This window comes from Tachyglossus aculeatus, chromosome 17 (assembly GCF_015852505.1).
Source record: "Tachyglossus aculeatus isolate mTacAcu1 chromosome 17, mTacAcu1.pri, whole genome shotgun sequence".
Lineage (NCBI taxonomy): Eukaryota > Metazoa > Chordata > Mammalia > Monotremata > Tachyglossidae > Tachyglossus > Tachyglossus aculeatus.
This window is the reverse complement of record NC_052082.1, coordinates 41,684,025-41,705,838: the sequence shown is the minus strand read 5'-3', so window position 1 is coordinate 41,705,838 and position 21,814 is coordinate 41,684,025. Positions and strand designations below refer to the sequence as shown.

General features: G+C 43.8%; 1 protein-coding gene across 1 annotated transcript in view; it reads right to left on the bottom strand.

Annotated features, from left to right (window-relative positions):
• Window positions 1-21,814, bottom strand: part of LOC119939565 (ovostatin-like) — a 73,369-nt gene that overhangs the window by 24,514 nt on the left and 27,041 nt on the right. Inside the window, exons 13-25 of the mRNA XM_038759664.1 lie at window positions 20,198-20,255; window positions 18,446-18,591; window positions 16,473-16,622; window positions 13,731-13,901; window positions 11,941-12,055; window positions 8,823-8,910; window positions 7,023-7,251; window positions 6,468-6,594; window positions 5,489-5,607; window positions 4,012-4,063; window positions 2,707-2,790; window positions 2,341-2,517; window positions 1,306-1,387 (exon numbers count right to left, since the gene is read on the bottom strand). Coding sequence (XP_038615592.1) covers window positions 1,306-1,387; window positions 2,341-2,517; window positions 2,707-2,790; window positions 4,012-4,063; window positions 5,489-5,607; window positions 6,468-6,594; window positions 7,023-7,251; window positions 8,823-8,910; window positions 11,941-12,055; window positions 13,731-13,901; window positions 16,473-16,622; window positions 18,446-18,591; window positions 20,198-20,255 — 1,598 coding nt within the window. The remainder of the gene's footprint in view (window positions 1-1,305; window positions 1,388-2,340; window positions 2,518-2,706; window positions 2,791-4,011; window positions 4,064-5,488; window positions 5,608-6,467; window positions 6,595-7,022; window positions 7,252-8,822; window positions 8,911-11,940; window positions 12,056-13,730; window positions 13,902-16,472; window positions 16,623-18,445; window positions 18,592-20,197; window positions 20,256-21,814) is intronic.

Sequence of the window (21,814 nt, the reverse complement as noted above, 5' to 3'; positions counted from 1 at the left end):
GGGTGCTGCTTTTTTCAGCCTTCCTGACAAAAATCAGTGTCCAGGTGAAGAGTCAGAAAATCACTCGCAAGCTGGGTCCGTATAAATATATTATTTTGGGAAGCAGCATGACCTAGTGGCAACACTTGTTTTGTTTTGTTGTCTGTCTCCCCCTTCTAGACTGTGAGCCTGTTGTTGGGTAGGGACCGTCTCTATATGATGCTGATTTGTACTTCCCAAGCGCTTAGTTCAGTGCTCTGCACACAGTAAGCATTCAATAAATACAATTGAATGAATGAATGAATGAAAAGCACAGACTTGGGAGTCAGAAGGTCTTGGATTCTAATCCCTGCTCTGCCATTAGTCTGCTGTGTGACCTTGGGCAAATCACTTCACTTCTGTGTGCCTCAATTACCTGTCCAACCCAATTTGCTTGTATCCACTTCAGTGCTTCGAACAGTGCTTGGCACATAGTAAGAGCTTAACAAATACCATAATAACAACAATAATAATAGTAGTTGTCATTGTTATTATGGTATTTGTTAAGCTCTTACTATGTTGTTATTATTATTATTACTATTTATATTAATGCCCATTTCCCTACACAAACACATACACACATGCACACACATCTTGATGCCTTATCAAGAAACATGCTTACCCTTCTCTGGGAGACTGTTTAGACTAAATGTGAGATCTGCTTCAATATTTTTGCCTAGGATGAACTTGCTTTGGAGAGTAAATTTGGGTTCAACTTTATTCCTTCTAATTTGTTGCCTTGTGTATCCACTTAATAGTTGTGATATTGGTTAAGTGCTTACTATTTGCCAAGCACTGTACTAAGCACTGGGGTAGATACAAGATTAGCCAGTCCCACACAGTGTTCACAGTCTAAGTCGAAGGTAGAGCAGGTATTGAATCCTCATTTTTCAGCTGAATAATAATAATAATCATGGTGATGATGATGGTATTTTTAAGCACTTACTATGTTCCAGGCACTGTGCTAAGTGCTGGGGTGGCTACGAGTAAATCAGAATGGACACAAGTCCCTGCCTCACATAGGCTCACAGTCTCAATCCCCAATTTACAGATGAGGTAACTGAGGCACAAAGAAGTGAAGAGACTTGCCTCAGGTCACACAGCAGATAAGTGGCGGAACCAGAATTAGAACCCAGGTCCTTTGATTCCCAGGCCTGGGCTCTTTCCATTAGGCCACACTACTTCCACTTGTTTCCAGTGAAAAAGCAGCGGGAATCTGAAGAGTGGTGGGCTTATAACCTGACCCATTCCATCAGACCAGGTTCCCAAAGGATTGCCAATTCTTACCATGAGTTTCCTTCCTGATCTTTTGTGCCAAAGGTACTGTACGATCCGTCTGGGTGTTTGTACGACAGCTGTTTCTGGTATCCTGGAACAGAATAAAGAGTACAGTGAGCTGATGGTTTAAACTATTTAAAAGCCTTTAGTATGCAGAGGAGTACCCTCTGCAGCGTGGCTCAGTGGAAAGAGCATGGGCATGGGAGTCAGAAGTCATATGTTCTAATCCTGCCTCCACCACATGTCTGCTGTGTGACCTTGGGCAAGTCACTTAACTTCTAGACTGTGAGCCCACTGTTGGGTAGGGACCATCTCTAAATGTTGCCAACTTGTACTTCCCAAGCACTTAGTACAGTGCTCTGCACACAGTAAGCACTCAATAAATACTATTGATTGATTGCTTGATTCTCTGAGCCTCAGTTACCTCATCTGTAAAATGGGGATTAAGACTGTGAGCCCCACATGGGACAACCTGATCACCTTGTGCCCCCCCCGCCCGGCGCTTAGAATAGTGCTTTGCACATAGTAAGTGCTTAACAAATGCCATCATTATTACTAATACCCATCAATCAGCCGATTGGAGGTATTGACTGAACACATTGTGTGCTGAGCACTGGACTAAGCACTTGGGAGGGTATGTTATAATAATTGCTCATTGTGGGCAGGGGATATGTCTGTTTATGTCTGCCCCAAGCGCTTAGTACAGTGCTCTGCAAACAGTAAGCGCTCATAAATACTATGAATAAATGAATGAATGAATGAATGAATAGTTGGTAGTTAAGATCTCTCACACATAAACACATACACACACACATACACAAAGTGACACTAGGGCAGAGAAGTGCTTACTTCCAGAGGGATTTCAGGAAATCCCTCAGGATGACAGAATGGAAGAATCTTGCCAAGTCCTTCATTCAGTGGTATTTATTGAGCACATACTGTGTGCAGAGCACTGAAGTAAGCACTTGGGAGAGTACAATACAACACTAAACAGACACACTCCCTGCCCATGACGACCTTACAGTCTAGAGGGAGTGTACTTACCTTGGGAGAGGTAGCTAATGGCCTTGGATTTGATCTCCTCCGTCAGCTGTTGCGTCTGATTCAGGTAGTCCAAGATGTAGATGTTGGGGCTGAACAGCACCATGTTTTGCTCTCCACAGCCGTAGGGCATCCGGAGGAGATTCTGCAGGTTATGCATGGCTGAGCCCAGGATATCCCCTGCAGAATGGGAGAGAAATTTCAGAGCCAGTCACCAAAGTTGCTGGGGGAAACTAATGGAATAGACCCTTCTATTGGCTCCCACCTCTCTCTCCCGATATATATATATATATATATATATATACACACATAGCTCCTTGTTTTCTCTAGGTCTAGAAAGTTTTGCTTCATGTCTTTCCAAACACTTACCCAGGACAGAGAAATAGGCTCTGGAAGAGCCTTCCACCAGGTTTGTAGGCAGTTTCAAGGCCAGGGGCTCTGACTTTGGAGAACCTGTCAACAAGAATTCGGAGAAGATCCGTGACTGAGGGGGTAAGGGTTTGTCCTTCCTTTGAAGAAAGCAGCATGGCATAGTGCATAGAGCATGGGCCTGAGAGTCAGAAGGTCGTGGGTTCTAATCCCAGCTCCGCCTCTTGTCTGCTATGTGGCTGTGGGCAAGTCACTTTTCACTTCCCTGTGCCTCAGTTACTTCATCTGTAAAATGGGGATTAAGACTATGAGCCCCATGTGGGACAGGGACTGTGTCCAACCCGATTTACTTGTATCCACCTCAGTGCTTACTACAGTGCCTGGCAAATAGTAAGTGCTTAACAAAAACCATAGTAATAATAATTATTATTTAATACCTCCTGTAGCTGATGGCTGAGTCTTAGGAGGCACTTCAAGGATCTGGCCTTGGGAGAGCAAGACAATTCCCTTCTTGGGAAGTAAAATTGTCTCATGTAAATCTCTTCAGTAGGGGAGCAGTAGTAGTGAAAAGGCTTAGGAATTAGAAGATCTGGGTTCTAATTCTGGCTCCGCCACTTACCTGTTGTGTGACCTTGGGCAGGTCACTTCACTTCTCTGGGCCAAAGTTTCCTCATCTATAAAATGGGGATTCCATACCTATTTTCCCTTGAACTTAGACCGTGATTCCCATGTGGAACAGAGGCTCTACGTATCTGGCTTGATTAGCTTGTATCTACCCCAGCACTTAGAACAATGCTTGAACAATGCTAAGTTAGTTTGAACTTAACAAATACAGTGAAAAATGAAGAAGTTAGAAGGTTGGCTTGGTAGGAATGAAGAGGGTGAGCTGGGAATAGTGGGTTAGGAGAAATAAGGAAGTAGTGTGCCTAGTGGATTATATCACGGGCATGGAAGTCAGAGGACCTGGGTTCTAATCCCGAATCCACCACTTGTCTGCTGTGTGACCTGGGGCAAGGCACCTAACTTCACTGTGCCTCAGTCCCCAGTAAAATAAGGGTGAAGTCCTAATACCTTCTATGTAGACTGTAAGCCATGGGACAGGCCCCATCTTGATTTACCTCAGCATTTAGTACGGTGCCTGGCACACAGTAAGCCTTTAACAAATACCATTTAAAAAATGAAAAACAACAAAAGAGACCAGATATGTAGAGTGGAGTGAGTTGGTAGAGAGTCTTGAAAAGTGATAACTTCTGTTAGTAACAGACGATTGTTTTGGAGGAAGATAATCTGGAGGAATGAATTTACCTTTCGTACAGATGAGAGAACCCTGAGTCACCTCTTTTTCAATGCCTTCAGGCTGATGATTGAAAGAGAAAGTAACATCTGTTTACTATGACTGTGACATGCTTTTCCAAGTAATAATACTACTGCAACAAATCAACAACAATCAAGTCCCCAAGAGTTTCAGAATCTCGTATCTATTCATCCACCTGCTAAGAGTTGACTGAACCACTCAAACTCCCTCCTTAGGCCTTTTCCTTAATGTCTCCCTTAGTGTCTCTTCCTTAACTCACCCTAATGTGACTTTTCAGGGATCGATTTGATCTGTGTTTTCATAATTTTGGCCCTAGTCAGTGACATTTCATTGCTACCTTAGTTGATTTTTAAATAAATCATCATCAAGCACAAGCTTTCTGGGAATAAATCAGTGAGTACCCCATGATCAGAAGCAGCATGGCCTAGTGGAAAGAACATGGGCCTGGGAGTCAGAGGACTTGGGTTCTAATCCCGCCACTTGTCTGCTGTTTGATCTTGGGCAAGTCACTTAACTTCTCTGTGCCTCAGTTTCCTCAACTGTAAAATGGGGATTCAATACCAGTTCACCATTCTACTTAGACTGCGAGCCACGTGTGGGACAGGGTCTGTGTCTAGCCTGACTAACTTGTACTTACTATAGTGGTTAGGACAGTGCTTGACACTTGTAGGTGCTTAGAACAGTTCTTGGCACATAGTAAGCTCTTAACAAATACCGTCATTATTAACATACACAATGATAATTATAATAATAATCAGAAGAATGAGAAGCAGAGTGGCTTAGTGGAAAGAGCATGGGCTTGGGAGTCTGAAGTCGTGGGTTCTAATCCCAGCTTCTCCACTTGTCAGCTGTGTGACTTCAGGCAAGTCACTTAACTTCTCTGTGCCTCAGTTACCTCATTTGTAAAATGGGGATTAAGACTGTGAGCCCCCCTGCCTGGGACAACTTGATTACCTACCTATTATCTACCCCTCACTTAGAACAGTGCTTGGCACATAGTAAGCACTTAACAAATACCATCATTACTATTATTAAACGGGTTTAGAAAAGATGCTGAGACTTCAGCATATGAATTCAGGGGCTCTCTACTTCCTGGACTCTTTCTTTAAAGATTTTTGGTTAACCTGGTCAGTCTATGAAAATCTCTACAAACTGAAGGTTTCAACAATCCTCCAAATCTCGCAAAAACCAGAGAAGGGAGAGAGAAGTACCTTTGTATAGCCTGATCCAAAACTATCTAACCTCCATGATCTGCATGAAACCTGCATTGTTGTTTAGTTTGATAATCTTGACTCAACTTGGTTGTATTTCACCGTTCTCAGAAAAGTGAGTTCAGCTGAGGTGTATATTCAGGGGACTAGAGTTCCCAATTAGCCATGATTTTTCTTAAAGCGACTTGTGAAACTATTTGAAAGGCAAGTAGTTGTGGGTTATCAGTCTCTCAGAAATTGTGATTTTCCAGCATACCTCTACAAACAGGGGTTTGATGAGAATATCCCTTCGTCCAGTCATGGGCTTTGGTGTCTCATTCCCACAAGCCCCGGTGTTCGGCTTGGTCTCAGCAGTGATGGTGAGGTTTGTTGTACCTGAAATCATGCCAGTCAATCAATCAATCAATCAGCCATTGGTATTTGTTGAGCACTGACAGTGTGCAGAGCTGTCCTAAGCCCTTGGGTGTTGGTAGGCCTGACACCTGACAACATAGCTGGATGCCAAGACCATCCCGCAGAGAGCACTGCTCAAATGCCAGTGGAAGTGCTCCAAAGATCTCAGTGAGACAGTTCTGAATTTGGCACGGTATCTCAGTATCTGTGTGATCCCAAAACTCTAAAGGAGAACAGGGCTGTTCCCGTTCCTCCTTAGACTGTGCACCCCATGTAGGCCAGAGACTGTGGCCGACCTGAATTTCCTGCATCTACCCCAGCACTTAGTACGTTGCTTGGCAGTCTGTAAGCACTTAACAGTTACCATCATTATTATTAATGAGAGAGGGCTTGATGTAAGGCTGAGGGAGAGATCTCCTTCTAGACATGTATGGTTAGTGATAGGAGCAGTAGAACAGATAAGACTGTGAGCTCGTTGTGAACAGGGAATGTGTCTGATGTTGTACTGTACTCTCTCAAGCACTGAGTACTGTGCTTTGCAAAAAGAAAGCGCTCATTAAATGCAATTGAATGAATAAGTGATAAGAAAAAAAGAAAAGGTGAAGGAGAAAGGAGAGTTATGGGCTGACAGAAGGCCCAAAGAATGACAGAGAAAAGAATAGGGAAATTATGAATGACCAAGGATTCATTCATTCATTCAATCGTATTCATTGAACACTTACTGTGTGTAAAGCACTGTACAATGTGCTTGGGAAGGTACAATACAACAATAAACAGACACATTCCATGCCCACCACAAGCTTACAGTCTAGAGGACGAGCTTACAGTTTAGAGGATCTTACCCAGTGTTTTGGGGGTAATAAACCAGGCATAGGATTTCTTCTCTTTGGTGCAAATACACTTATCATCATCCCCTGTGGAAAGGGGCTTGGCCTGATAATCATTAGAAGCACTCAGGACACTGCTGACCTGAAAGTTCAAGAGCAAATATATTAATTGGAATAAGCATTTATTAGGGAAAATCAAATGGTTCCTAATAATTCTGTTCATGCTTGAAGATGCCCTTGTTGAACAGCATTGGGAAATCCCAAGCTGTGAAGCACTCATCTCAACCAAAATGGTGGCTACCTCTCTCACTCCTCTCCAGGCTCTACACAAATGCATCCAAATCATTGGTGGGCACAGAATTTTTAAGGGAACCCATCAACCAATAAATTGTATTTATTGAGCACTTCCTGTATGCAGAGCACTGTAGTCAGTTAATCATATTTATTGAGCTCTTACTGTGTGCTCATCATGAATCCTCCGATTAAGCCAAAGGATGGCACCGGTCCTTTGAAATTCTGTGCCATTGGTCTACAGCATTGGAGCTGTAACTTAGGAAGCCACTGTAGTACCTGAGTGCAGTAGTCCAGGTAGTTGAAGACATTGCCTTTAAGGGTGAACCCTTCCCCTCGAACCACTGAATAGGGCAGAACGAGATTCATGAAGAAGGGCTGGAAGCCAGTCAGGGAGGTGGTTGGGGAAATCCCAAAGCCGACTTGGTCATTCAGGCAGAAGCCACTGGCCTTCCATTCGGTGATGGTGTCCGGAATGGTGACGGGGAGGCTGGCTTGGCCCTTGGAACTAAGAGGGGAAGGGACACACAAAGGACACTGAGTGCACTTCAGAGATGAAGAATCTGAAGATCAGTAGTCAGTCAATCGTATTTATTGAGCGCTTACTGTGTGCAGAGCACTGTACTAAGCTGTAATCTATTTGCTCTGTCTGTAATTTATTATATCTGTAATTTATTTATTTATATTAATGTCTGTCTACCCCCTCTAGACTGTAAACTCCCTGTGAGCAGGGAATGTATCTGTTTATTGCTCAATTGTACTCCCCCAAGATCTCAGTATAGTGCTCTGCACACAGTTAGTGCTCAATCAATACAATTGAATGAATGATGGAATGAACATTCATAGGGGAATAAAATCTCCTAGTTTCACTGACTGTAGTTAACATCTCGGGCATTCCCACAATCTTCCTTTGTTTGAGAACTATCTCTATCGCTACCTTGCGATGGACTGTTGGATAAATCACCTGCTTGCACTGCACACAGTAAACTCTCAATAAATACGATTGAACGAATGAATTGTCTTTGTAACTGGAACAGACCCCTTCTTGACCCTAATGGTAAGCCCCTTTAGGAATACTGGAGGACCAGAAAGATTTAATAATAATAATAATAATGATGGTATTTGTTAAGCTCTTACTGTGTGCTGAGCACTGTCCTAAGCACTGGGATAGATACAAGGTTATCAGATTGTCCCACATGCGGTTTACAGTCTTAATCCCCATTTTCCAGATGAGGTAACTGAGGCACAGAGAAGTTAAGTGACTTGCCCAAAGTCACACAGCTGACAAGTGGCAGAGCCGGGATCAGAACCCACGACCTCTGACTCCCAAGCCCGTGCTCTTTCCACTAAGCAACCCTGCTCCTCATAGAATGACTATTCGAGGACTTTTCCTCTGAGCCCTTGAAAACTACAACCCAACTTTGCAGTTAGGCTCAGAAAGTCTTCAGGCCTGGAAAATGCTTTATCTAGTGTCAACATTTTCCCATAAGCTTTCTTCACACTTACCAATGCCAAGTAACCATCATGGCCTAACGGATTAAGCATGGGCCTGGGAGCCAGAAGACTTGGGTTCTAATCTTGGATCTGCCACTTGCCTGCTGTGTGACCTTGGTCAAGTCACTTAAGTTCTCTGTGTCAGTTTTCTCAGTAGCAAAAAGGGGATTCAATACCTGTTCTCCCTCCTACTTAGGCTGTGAGCCCCAGGTGGGACAGGGACTGTAGCCGGCCTGATTATCTTGTATCTATACCAGTGTTTAGACCAATGCTTGACACACAGTGTGTAACAAAGACCATAAAAAGCTAACAAAAAGAGCACCAACAAACAGGCTCAATAGGGTGGTTGGAGTTAGGGGAGGGTGTAGTAGTAGGGATGGGGAAGTGGTAAGAGAACGGAAACATACACTGACAACTAACACGCCCAACCTCCCACACACCCAATCCTCATCGCCAAGGCCCAAGTTCCCATGGAGACCAAAGGAGCTCATCCGCATCATTCGCCGAGGCAGTCATCTTTGCACCCTGAGGCCGTCTAGGGAAGGATGCAGAACAAGAGACCCAGTGAGGGTGGGAGCAACTCACTTGGTCATGATGAGGTTCCAGATCCAGGTCTCGGGGAAGAATTTCCTCACGGTCTGGATGATGGAGCTCCCTCCAGCGCTAAACCCTCCTGATGCTAATTCATAATTTTGTACCCCTAGACGAAGGGGAAAAAGGAAGAGGTGGAGCAAATGGTACATCAGGGCATGCGTGGTAATTAAATGGCCATCCGTGGACTGAGCTGATAGAGCCTAGATTCAGTAGTAATCAGTGTTGCCTAATGGCTACTGCACAGGCCTGGGAGTCAGAAGGATCTGGCTTCTAATCCCAATCTGCCACTTGTCTGCTGTGTGTGACCTTGGGCGAATCACTTAACTTCTCTGTACCTCAGTTACAAGACAGTGAACCCCATGTGGGACATGGATTCTGTCCAACCTGATGATCTCGTATCTACCGCAGTTCTTATTACAGTGCCTGGAACATAGGAAGTGCTTAACAAATTTCATAGAAAATCATAATCACAATAATTATGGTGGTATTGTTAAGCTCTTATTATGTGCCAGGCACTGTACTAAGCACTGGGGTAGACACCGAATAATTAGTTTGGACACAATTCCTGTCCCACGTGGGGCTTACGGTCTAAGCGAGATGGAGAGCGGGTATTGAATCTTTTTACAGATCTTCTCCTCACCTAACTCTCAAAATTCTTCTCCAAGGCCTCCATCTGTTCTGTCACTGGGATGTTTCCTAAAAGACCAATGTCATAGATTCACTGAGCCAAGGGAGCCAAGGTAATATCAATCAATCAATCAATGGTATTGACTGAGTGCTTATTGTGTGCAAAGCACTATATTTAGCACTTGGGAGAGTACAATACAACAGAATTGATAGACACATCATAGATGTGGGCGAGCAGAGACAGGACTTTGGTATGTATGTGTCCCATTTAGGTGGGAAAAAAGCCAATCTTAGCTAATAGTCCTAACAATAATAATAATAATAATGGCATTTGTTAAGTGCTTACTATGTGCCAAGCACTGTACTAAGCGCTGGGGTAGATACAAGGTAATCAGGTTGGACACAATCCCTGTCCTACGTGGGACTTACAGCTTTAATCTCCGTTTTACAGGGAATTGAGGCATAGAGACGCAAAGTGACTTGCCCAAGGTCACACAGCAGACTAATGGCAGAGCAGGGATTAGAACCCATGACCTTCTGACTCTTAGATCCATGCTCTATCCATCATACCATGATGTTTCTACTCTTCTTCTTTCTCTCTCAATAACACGATACGCATTGAAACCAAGAAAAAACTAACCCAGCCAAATTATTCAGTGGGCTTAAATATACTACCAGTGTATGGATGATGGTTAAGTAAAAAGTGAACAATTCTGTTGATTCCTCCAGTAATGGCAGGATGAGATCAGCTATCTAATGGGAGGGATGAAATTTTAGCATAGGCTTCTTAAAGCTCTCAAATAGGATTCATAAGATCATTAGAAAAAGGAATTCTATCTCCCAGTAAAATGTAAGTATTCCAGGTATACTGGCACATGCTGTATTCACAAAATTTTCTAGGGATGGGCAATTTATAGTCTTTCTTGGTGCCATCAAGGCCAGAATGGGAGGTCAGATTTTTGGGTTGCATGAATGACTCTTCTGGGGCAAAATGTTCTAGAGGCCAGAAAGAAAGATCAAAGAGTTGCACTTGGATTTTCCCCCTCTTCCCCCGGCATCTCCCTCAATCCCACAGCACTTAAGTACATATACATAACATTTATTTATATTAATGTCTGCCTCCCTCTCTCGACTGCAAGCTTGATGTGGCTAGGAACACGCCTACCAACTCGGTTATACAGTACTCTCCCAAGTGCTTAATACAGTGGTCTGCACACAGTATGATTGATTGAATAAGATTTAATTTAATTCTGAGTAGTGGACAGGACTTTGTTCAGGAGAATATTAAGTACAGTGCTCTGCAAATGATAAGCTCTCAAGAATTACCATTGATTGACTGAGAGCAATTCTTCAATGGGAGTCTCAGCACAGCTAAATTTAAATGCTTTTAGGGAATGTATATATATATATATATATATATATATTTGTACATATTTATTACTCTATTTATTTATTTATTTATTTTACTTGTACATATCTATTCTATTTATTTTATTTTGCTAATATGTTTGGTTTTGCTCTCTGTCTCCCCCTTCTAGACTGTGAGCCCACTGTTGGGTAGGGACCGTCTCTATATGCTGCCAGCTTGTACTTCCCAAGAGCTTAGTACAGTGCTCTGCTAACAGTAAGTGCTCAATAAATATGATTGATTGATTGATTGATTGATTGACTGAATGGAAGTCAAAGCCAAAAGAAAATCCAAAGCAATGACATGGGTATATTCAAGGAACTATGCCACAGTGGGAATCCTAGTGAAGAAAATATTGCTGCTCTCCCAGTACAACCCAGCCCTCACACTTTGCTCCTCTAATGCCAACCAACTCACTATAACTCGATCTCATCTATCTCACCAATGACCTCTTGCCCATTTCCTGTTTCTGGCCTGGAATGGCCTCCCTCTTCACGTCCTCTAGATGGTCACTCTCCCCATCTTCAAAGCCTTATTTAAGGCACATCTCCTCCCAGAAGCCTTCCCTGACAAAGCTCTCATCTCCTTTCCTTCCACTCCCTTCTGCATCGCCCTGATTTGCTTTTTTTATTCACCACCCCACCCCAAGCAGCCGCATCACATTTGAGTACATATCCGTAATTTTGAGTGCATATCCATACTTTATTTATTTCTATTAATATCTATCTCCCCCTCTAGACTGTAAGCTCATTGTGGGCAGGGAATGTGTCTACCAACTCTGTGGTATTGAACTCTCCAAGCGCTTAGTGCCTGCAGTAAGTGCTTAATAAATATGATTGACTGATTGGCTGAATACCCTTGTTACTCCCCCAACGTTTAGATTTTCTAGCCACCTCCACATCTCAGTTTCTGTATTCTGTTGGCTTTTTCAATCTCCTGAAAGGGAGGAAATTATTTAATGCATTTTTACACTAAATGGATGATTGAACCATTAACAACAGGCCTGATCCCACTCCCAATGCCAGTTCATTAGCAAGAGAAAAGAAATATTGATCAATGCTAATCTTCACATACCCTTAATACGTGGGAGCTCATCCAGAGGTAAAGGTCTCTCTGGGAACTCTAACTTCTTCTTGCACAAGACTGGTTTCCGGAGGTGAGAGTTGGTAAAGACCTTCAATCCCATGTCCTGTCCAGAGAAAAGATGGTTTTATCTCTTTCACAGTCCAGGGGAAGCAGTGTGGATAATTTTACCCCTTCTAGTTTGATAAGAGGTGTATGCAGCCTTGACAGGCACTCTCTCCCATTAATACCAGTCACTCATCAAGATTTTAGTAGAGTGCTTTGCACACAGTAAGCACTCAAGAAATATGATTGAATGAATTGGTTTTCACGAAAACCTCAACTGAAAACCTCCGAATGCCTCATGCCCATTCTTATTCACAGTAGACTCTCAAGTGTCCAAGGAGGAATAGCCAAATTAATCAGTTAGTTAATCAGTGGGATTATTGAGTGCTTACTCTGTGCAGAGCACTGTACTCAGTGCTTGGGTGAGAAGCAATGTGGCATAGTGGATAGAGCACTGGACCAGAAGGATGTGGGTTCTAATCCCAGCTCTGCCACTCGTCTACTGTATGACCTTGGCCAAGTCACTTAAATTCTCTGGGCCTCAGTTACCTCATATGGAAAATGGGGATTGAGACTGTGAGCCCCACATGGGACAGGACCTATGTCCAACCCAATTTCCTTGTATCTCCTCCAGCACTTAGTACAGTGCTTGGCACATAGTAAGTGCTTAATAAATACCATTATCTTATTAATAATAATGATAATTATAATAGTAATGGTACTTGTTAAGCACTTAGTATGTGCCAAGCATTGTTCTAAATGCTGGGGTAGAACTGTGTCAGGTTGGACACAGTGTGTCCTATCCCACATAAGGCTCACACTCTTAATCCCCATTTTTCAGATGAGGCAATTAAGGCCCAGAGAAGTGAAAGGACTGGTCCAAGGTCACACAGCAGATGGGCAGCAGAGCCAGGATTAGAACACATGCACTTCTGATTCCCAGGCCCATGCTCTATCCACTAATCCATGCTACCTCACTGGGACTTTGAAGACAGGGAGAATAGTGGTTTTCTGTTAAGCACTTACTCAGTGCCAGGCACTGTCCTAAGCACTGGGGTAGATTCAAGCTAATCAGATTGGACGCAATCCTTAATCCACATGGGGCTCACAGTCATAATCCCCATTTTCCAGAAGTGGTAACTGAGGCCCAGAGAAGTGAAGTGACTTGCCGAAGTTCACAAAGCAGACAAGTGGCATAGTTGGGATTAGAATTTAGGCCCGTCTCTTTCCACTAAGACATGCTGCTTTTAAGCTTCCATGGCCAGTATCGGTATCACCCCAGTGCCAAGCAGTAACCTTTTCCTCTGCTCCTCCTCCCCTCCCCAATGTCCTGACTCCCTCCCTCTGCTCTACCCCCCTCCCCGGCCCACAGCACTTGTGTCTGTATGTACATATTTATTATTCTATTTATCTTATTAATGATGTGCATATATCTATAATTCTATTTATCTATTTTGATGTTGTTTTGTTTTGTTTTGTTGTCTGTCTCCCCCTTCTAGTCTGTGAGTCTGTTGTTGGGTAGGGACTGTCTCTATCTGTTGCTGAATTGTACTTTCCAAGCACTTAGTACAGTGCTCTGCACACAGTAAATGCTGAATAAATACAACTGAATGAATGAATGAATAATCAATGAACGAAGTAGGCTTCTCTGGCCTCAGGGAACTTGCCAATTGTCACCTTGCCTCCTCATCTTTGATGTTTCTCCTTTCACACTCTTTAACCCAAAGCTCTCTTACCCTGACTACATCGTAGGCATCTCTGCCAAAGTCAGCGTCCACGGGGGTGTAGTAAATGCCATTGGAATAGATGTTTTCACGCTGGATGCATGGTTCTTCCTTGGAATCATCCAAGTTGAGGCCATTGAAGTAATATCCATAGAGGTCCCAGACATGTAAGCTGTTGTACACCTGAGAGAGAAAGACAAACAATAGAACTCTTGCCCCCAAATCAGAGAAGGAATATTTTTGCTCTGAGACATTCACAGAACTAAGGAAGGGTGTCACCTGAAGAGAAATATCATCTTGGGTCACAAGTGACATTAAGAGGTCATTTAACCCAACTCCCTGCTTCTAGCAGGACCAAATTTAAACCGACCCAGATCAAATTTAAACCACCTGGGAGGAGCTATATCATTTTTGATATTAAGATGCTTTACAATCCCCCTAACCTTCTCTTTAAAAAAATAATAATGGTGTCTGTTAGGGATCTACTATGTGCCAAACACTATGCTAAGTGCTGGGGTAGATGCAAAGTAATCAGATCAGCACAGTCTCTGTCCTACACAAATTATCAGGGCTAACTTCAATCCCGCATGCTTCTGGTCTTGTCTTATTTTATGCTGGTCCTAATCCTGGCACTGCAATTTGTCTGCCGTGTCACCTTGGGTAAATCACCTAATGTTTCTGTGCTTCAGTATCCCCATCTATAAAACAGAGATTGAAATCTACTCCCTCCTTCTTAAACTGTGATCCATATGTGGGATAGGGACTGTGCCAACCTGGTTATCCTGAATCTAACCCAATGCTTAGGACAGTGCTAGGTACATTGTATGCACTTAACAAGTACCATAAAATAAACTAGACCCTCTCTGATATAACGGATTAATTGATCCGTTATATTTATTGAGTGCTGACTATGTGCAGAACACTATGCTAAGCGCTTGGGAGAGTACAACATAGTAAGTTTGGTAGAAATATTTCCTGTCCACAAAGAGCTTATAGTTTATCCATCTTCTATAAGGCTAGTAACAGTTTGGGTCTCTTTTTCTCCCCCTTCTTTTCTTTGAAGGAGTCTGCTCTTTAAACTGGAGATTTACTTCATTCTATTACCCTCTGAAAAGACCACAGTGATGGTTCCACTGTACCACCCATTGATTTAAATGCTTTGGACATGCTAATGCCATCATTTTGGATCTCCTTCTTAAGGGATATGCATTAGAAAAAAAAAAAACTGAACCTAGAGCTATTGCAGTAGAGTGTCTGGTAGCCGGTCACCAATCTTCCTTTAATAACTTCTCTTGGATTTGAAGATCTTCATTAAATTGCTGTGCAAGTTAGCACAGCCTGATCTCAGAGGTAGAGGGCAGGGATGATTCTCCGAATTTTACTCAAGGGGAAACTGAAGCCAGAAATTTGAAGTGATTTTTCATAGGGTGGTTGTGGAACCCAGAAATGTTCCAGTTGGATGCCTCATTTTTCAGGAGGTCATTCCCTTTTCCTCCTCCTCTGCCCTTGACTCTGCCTATCTTAGCTTCCTGAAGGGGCAGAACTTCAAGCAGGGTCCCCTCAGTGACTGCAAAAGAACCTCAGAGGCCTGAGAGGTCCTTACTGAAGGCACATCTCTGCCAAGAAGCCTACCCTGACTAAGCCCTCCTCTCTTCTTCTCCCACTCCCTTCTGCTTTGCCCTGACTTGTTCCCTTCATTTATCCTCCCTCCCATCCCCACAGCACATACGTATATATCTGTAATCTACTTATTTATATTAATGTCTGTCGCCCTCTCAAGACTGTGAGCTCTTTTTGGGCAGGGAATGTGTCTGTTTGTTGTTGTATTGTACGCTCCCAAGTGTTTAGCACAGTGCTTTGTACACAATAAGAGCTTAATAAATACGAATGAGTGAATGAATGAATGAAGGTCCATTATTCATGACAGGGCCTGTTCTCTGTTCTAAGTTCACTCAGGAATCTAGGCTGACCCAAGAGGGGGGTAAATCCCCCGACGAGAGGCTCATAGTGGCTCATAGAGGTTCATAAGGGAATTTAGACTAGGGAAGTGGAGGGAAAGATTAGCCATGGTCCATCCTTAGCCAGGAGCATGTATTTCAAGGTGAGCATCCATTACATGGTTTTTCTAATTCAGCCATATTTACTGAGTGTTTACTGGGTGCAGAGCATCGTATAAGTGCTTATTTAGGGTACTTGTTAAGCACTTTTTATGTGCCAAACCCTGTTCTAAGCGTTGGGGTAGATACAAGTTGATCAGGTTGGACACAGTCTCTGTCCCCCATGGGGCTCACAGTCTTAATCCCAATTACACAGATGAGGGAACTGAGGCCCAGAGAAGTGAAGTGATGTGCCCAAGGTCACGCAGCAGACATGTAGCGGAGCCAGGACTAGAACCCAGGCCCTTCTGACTCCCAGGCCCGGGGTCTAGCCACTAAGCCAAGCTGCTTCCCTCGTACTCTCCCACGCTTGGAAGAATACAATATAACAGACACATTCCCTGCCCACAACAAGTCTAGAGGGGGAGACAAACATTAATATAAATAAATACATTATGGATATGTACATAAGTGCTGTGGGGCCCGGAGGGGGCAGTGAATAAAGGGAATAAGTCAGGTAGATTATAGAAGGGAGAGGAAAGAAATAAAAAGAGATCTTAGTCAGGGAAGGCCTCTTGGAGGAAATGACCCCTCAATAAGGCTTTGACTCGGGGTGGGGAGACAGAGAATAGAGGAGGGAAAAGAACAGAAAGCTTACACTTTGGGCTGAAAGCTCACTCTCGGGTCTCAAGAGGAGGACGCTCTGATCCACAGCCCGGAGGGCACAGAGGGATTCCGTAGCCGCGGTCACATGGAGGGTGACGTTGGAGCCCGGTGGCCCTTGCTCCTTGGAGAAGCTTATATTGACCTGAAATTCAGAAAAGACATCCAATGGGGTCAGCTTGGGCTTTGGGAAATAAAAATAATGATGATAATAATAATGATAATGGTAGGATATTTTCCGTGCCTACTATGTGCCAAGCACTATACTAAGCGCTGGGGTGAGAAGCCGTGTGACCTAGTGGGTAGAGCACAGGTCTGAGAGTCAGAAGTTCGTGGGTTCTAATCCTGGCTCCACCACTTGCCTGCTGTGTGACCTTGGGCAAGTCACTTCACTTCTCTGGGCCTCAGTTCCCTCATCTGGAAAATGGGGATTGAGACTGTGATCCCCATGTGGGCTAGGGACTGTGTCCAACCTGACTACTTGTATCTAACCCAGCGCTTAGCAAATGCCGAAATTATAATTTTTAGGTACGAAATAATCAGACCCCTGTCCCACATGGGCTCACAATCGAAGTAGGAGGGAGAACAAGTTTTGAATCCTCACTTTATAGATGAGGAAATGGGATCAGACCCCTGTCCCACATGGGGCTCACAATCAAAGTAGGAGGGAGAACACATTTTGAATCCCCAGTTTATAGGTGAGGAGATGGGGGCACAGAAAAGTTAAGTGATTCGCCCAAGATCACACAACAGGCAAGGGCAGAAATGGAATCAGATTCATTAAAATGATTTGCTGGGTTGACATAGCTATTTTTGATCAATTGTGGATTTCTTCCCTCTCCAACTCCAGGAAGGACAGTCATTCATTCATTCAATCATATTTATTGAGTGCTTGAGTGCTGCTTAGGGAAGCAGCATGGCTCAGTGGAAAGACCATGGGCTTTGGAGTCAGAGGTCATGGGTTCGAATCCCAGGTCTGCCAATTGTCAGTGTGACTTTGGGCAAGTCACTTAACTTCTCTGTGCCCCAGTTCCCTCAACTGTACAATGGGGTTGAAGACTGTGAGCCCCCTGTGGGACAACCTGATCGCCTTGTAACCTCCCCAGCGCTTAGAACAGTGCTTTGCACAAAGTGCTTAATAAATGCCATTATTATTATTATTATTATTACTGTGTGCAAAGCACCGTACAAAGCACTGTACAACAAACAGACACGTTCCCTGCCCACAGTGAACTCACAGGATTCAAGTCACCCAGCCTAATCTTTTTCCAGTGGGAAAGAGACCTCTTTCTCTCTTGCTAGTTGTCTCCACTTTTAGTCATCTTCCCATATTCTCTAGATGTGGTGGATGAGTAGGTAAGAAGCCAATAGAGTCCTAGCCACAGAGAAGCAGAGTGGCTTAGTGGAAAGAGCATGGGCTTGGGAGTCAGAGGTCATGAGTTCTAATCCCACTCCGCCACTTATCAGCTGTGTGATTTTGGGCAAGTCGCTTAACTTCTCTGTGCCTCAGTGACCTCATTTATAAATGGGGATGAAGACTATGAGCCCCATGTGGGACAACCTGATTACCTTGTATCTACGCCAGCGCTAAGAACATTGCTTGTCACATAATAAGCACTTAACAAATACCATCATCATTATTATTATAGCCTCTTTTCCCCAATGTGGTAGGAAACCAGAGAGGTCACAAAAGCATAATGAATAGAGCATGGATGAGGGAGTCAGAAGGTCATGGGTCCTAATCCCGGCTCTATCACTTGTTTGCTGTGTGACCTTGGGCAAATCACTTCACTTCTCTGTGCCTCAGTTACCTTGTCTGTAAAATGGGGGTTGAGACTGTGAGCCCCACATGGGACAAGGACTGTATCCAACCTCTTTTGCTTGTATCCACCCCAGAGCTTAGTACAATGTCTGGCACAGAGTAAGCGCTTAACAAATACTGCAATTGTTAATTAAGGTGCTCCTCACCTTGTTTTTAAAGCATTTTTCAACTTGGAATCTGATGCTGTCTGTGACCATTTCCCCTCGGGGGTGCAGCGTGTAGACCAGCAAAACCGCAGATGGTGCCAGATCAGAACTGACCTTGAGGGAGATGGTGAATGTACCATTCAAACCTGTGGATGGAACCAGCCTCTGTCAGAAAACGGGAATCCACCAAATGAAAAAATCCCAAGTCCAAAGTGACTCAAAGGGTCCATTCTCCAGCTTGTATCTTAACCACCAGCCCCTTTAGATCGCTTTAGAAAGAAAGTCTGTAACCTCCCCGGACCACCAGCTCATTCTAGGAATATTTAGTGACTGTCATTTCTGGTTTACTTTCAATTTATTTTTTCTTGCTCTGTGTGAAAAATGGCCAGCGATTACCCTAAAGTCCTCCACCTTACTATCTTATCTCAATCCCGCCATCATCCATCCTGCCCCCAAATTCTGCACCCATGGTTCCATCTTGGACTCCTCACTCTCTTCCAGCCAATTCTCCCTCCACAGCATCTCTTGGACCCGATTCCTCTTCTCCATTTCAGCAGCTTCAAATTCTCATCATCTCACGGATAGCCTCCTCTACCGGTCTCCTTACTGGTCTCCCTGCCTCCAGCCTCTCCCCATTTCAGTATCTCTTCCAAACAGGCTGCATGGATCAATCACCTTTGACAGCAGTGCTCAGCCTGCATCCCTCTGCTCCTCAAAAACTTCTAATGACTTACCCATCTCCACCTCGACCATCGGCTTCAAGACTTTTCACCTGCTTCTCCATCCTGCAGATCAGTTCTTCTCAACTAAGTCCCCAATCTAGATGTACCTAGCTCTCTACTCTCCCGATTCTGACCCCTCACTTAGGTCCCCAAGGCTGCAACTCTCCCCCAACCCAAATCTACCAGATTAAAGCTCTTCTCATTTTAAAACCTTCTTAAAAATGTAACATTCAAGCACTTAGTACAGTGCTCTGCACATAGTAAGTGCTCAATAAATATGATTGAATGAAAATTCCACCTCTTCCAGGAAGTCTTCCCCATTAGTTCACAACCCCACCCCCAAACCCACAGCACTTTTGTACACATTTTTAAATTATATAAGTTATTTATTCATATTAATGTCTGTCTCTCCCTCTGGACTGTAAGCTCTTCATGGGCAGGGAATGTGTTTGCTAATATGGTTGTATTGTACTCTCCCAAGCCCCTAGTACAGTGCTTTGCATATAGTAAGCCCTCAGTAAAAAAGGCCACACAGCAGACAAGAAGTGGAGCAGGGATTAGAACTCATGACCTAGAATTAATTAGAAATAATTGATTGAATTGATAAATACATTTGCATATGTACATAAGGGCTTGCAGGTATGAATAAAATACACAGGGCTAAGAATGGGTATTGGCCTCACACCATTAAAGTGTTCAGTTAATCAACTGAACTGTGGACTGTGTCCAACCTGATTTACTTGTATCTGCCCCAGCACTTAGTACAGTGCCTGACATGGAGTAATCACTTAAATAACATAATAATAATAATAACAGTTATTATTATTGTTTGCCCTGTTTATAACCTTCCTGATTTTCTAAGCTTCAATTTAGTTACTGTGCAATTTTTCTCCTAGTATGTAAATGTAACAAGCTTTCTTTGAGCAGAAGGTGATCCTTGAATCAGAGAAGCTCAGGATTTGAAGGATGCTCAATCTTATACCACCTACTCCACCTTTCCCATTTATCTTAGCACTTGAACCGTATTTACCATCATGGATGTTCTTTTCCACTTGGCCTTGCAGGACAATCTCACCTCTCACCATCACCTGTGAGATGGAAAGAGTTGTGAGTCTGGATCAGGAAACCACCACCATGTCTAAGCAAAGGATAAGACTCCAGAGCCACCCTAGAAGCAAATCAAGACTCCAGAGCCCTGGTAGTATTCTAGAGCCACAATCAAACTCCAGATCCACGATAAAACTCCAGATCTTGATAAGAGTCTAGAGCCACAAGTCTCCAGAGGAATGATGAGGTGCTCTGGAGCCACGACAAGAGTCTATGCAAAGATTCCAAAACCAGTAAGGCTCCAGAACCATAAGACTCCAGAACAACAGTAAGATTTTAGGAGCAAGGCAAGACCCTACGGCTACTAAGACCTCAGAGTCATATTCAGGATCCAGAACCATAACTCCATAGCCATGATGAGACTCTAGAAGCAAGTCAAGGTTCTAGAGTCATGATAAGATTCCAGAGACCTCAGGGGCAGTAGCAGACCAGTTCAGGACTTCATTTCAGCCACTTCATGTTCAGGCATCTTGCATAACACTGTGTGCTTGGTGAGTGTTTAATACTTTTTGGTTCAGATATAGTTTAATAAAAACCAGGGTTTAGGAGGTCTGCAATTGTCCCGGTGATTTATTTTAACTCCAGAAAAATAACAACAGATTTAATTTTCTCAGGAAGCACGTAAAGCTCCTGGTAAAATAGGGGTGTCTACATTCGATTATTTTTTACTCATTATTCCATCAAACAGGGAGGATGCCAAATGACTGCACCTTTCACATGAGGAGGAGACCTGGGACTTCACGTGCTTTCTGCCTGCAATCTGGTTGACTGAAGTTATCAGAACTAATAGTGATGGCATTTAAGATGACCTGTTTGAGCTGTTTCGCCCAAGTTAGTCAGTTAATCGACCATATTCATTGAGCACTTACTGTGTGCAGAGCAGTAGACTAAGTGGTTGTGAGAGTTCAGCATAACAGTGTAACAGGCACATTCCCCAACCACTGAGTCTGAAGCAAAGGGGCTGGTCCACAATTCTTGGTATCATTCCAGGACAACTTCACTGCCCCGTCCGCCTCAGTCCTGCCTCCCCACCTGTTCTATGAGTTCTGATGATGGCCTGTGGCCTCACCTAATCATCCTTGGGGAGAAATGATGTGTGCCTTCCTCAACCCCTGTTGCACCATACTCTCCCAACTGCTCAATACTGCTGTGCACATATTAAGCACTCAACAAATTGACCCCCATTGATCCCCAGGTGGGCCTTGGAGGGGAGGGAGGGGCAGTGCTTGACATCCCCCAAATTTGCAGTTTCTTCCCAGGAACTGAGAGAGCTCTGCAGGGAAAGCTCTCCAAGAGACATTAAACTTGGGGTGCTCAATTTGCCACTTGCCTGGGATGTTGGTATATAGGAGAATGCTCTCTGGGTGACAATCTGTCTGCATGCTAGTTGTCCATCAGGGACAAGCTACAGAGAGTATCTTGGGCTATTCTTCCCCCACGTTGGTCTCCTCAGGTCTCTGCTGCTCTAGGGAGCTTCCAGAATTCAGTTGAGCTGGGGGTGGGGTGGGGAAGCAGGGAGAGCAGAGGCATCCTGCATATC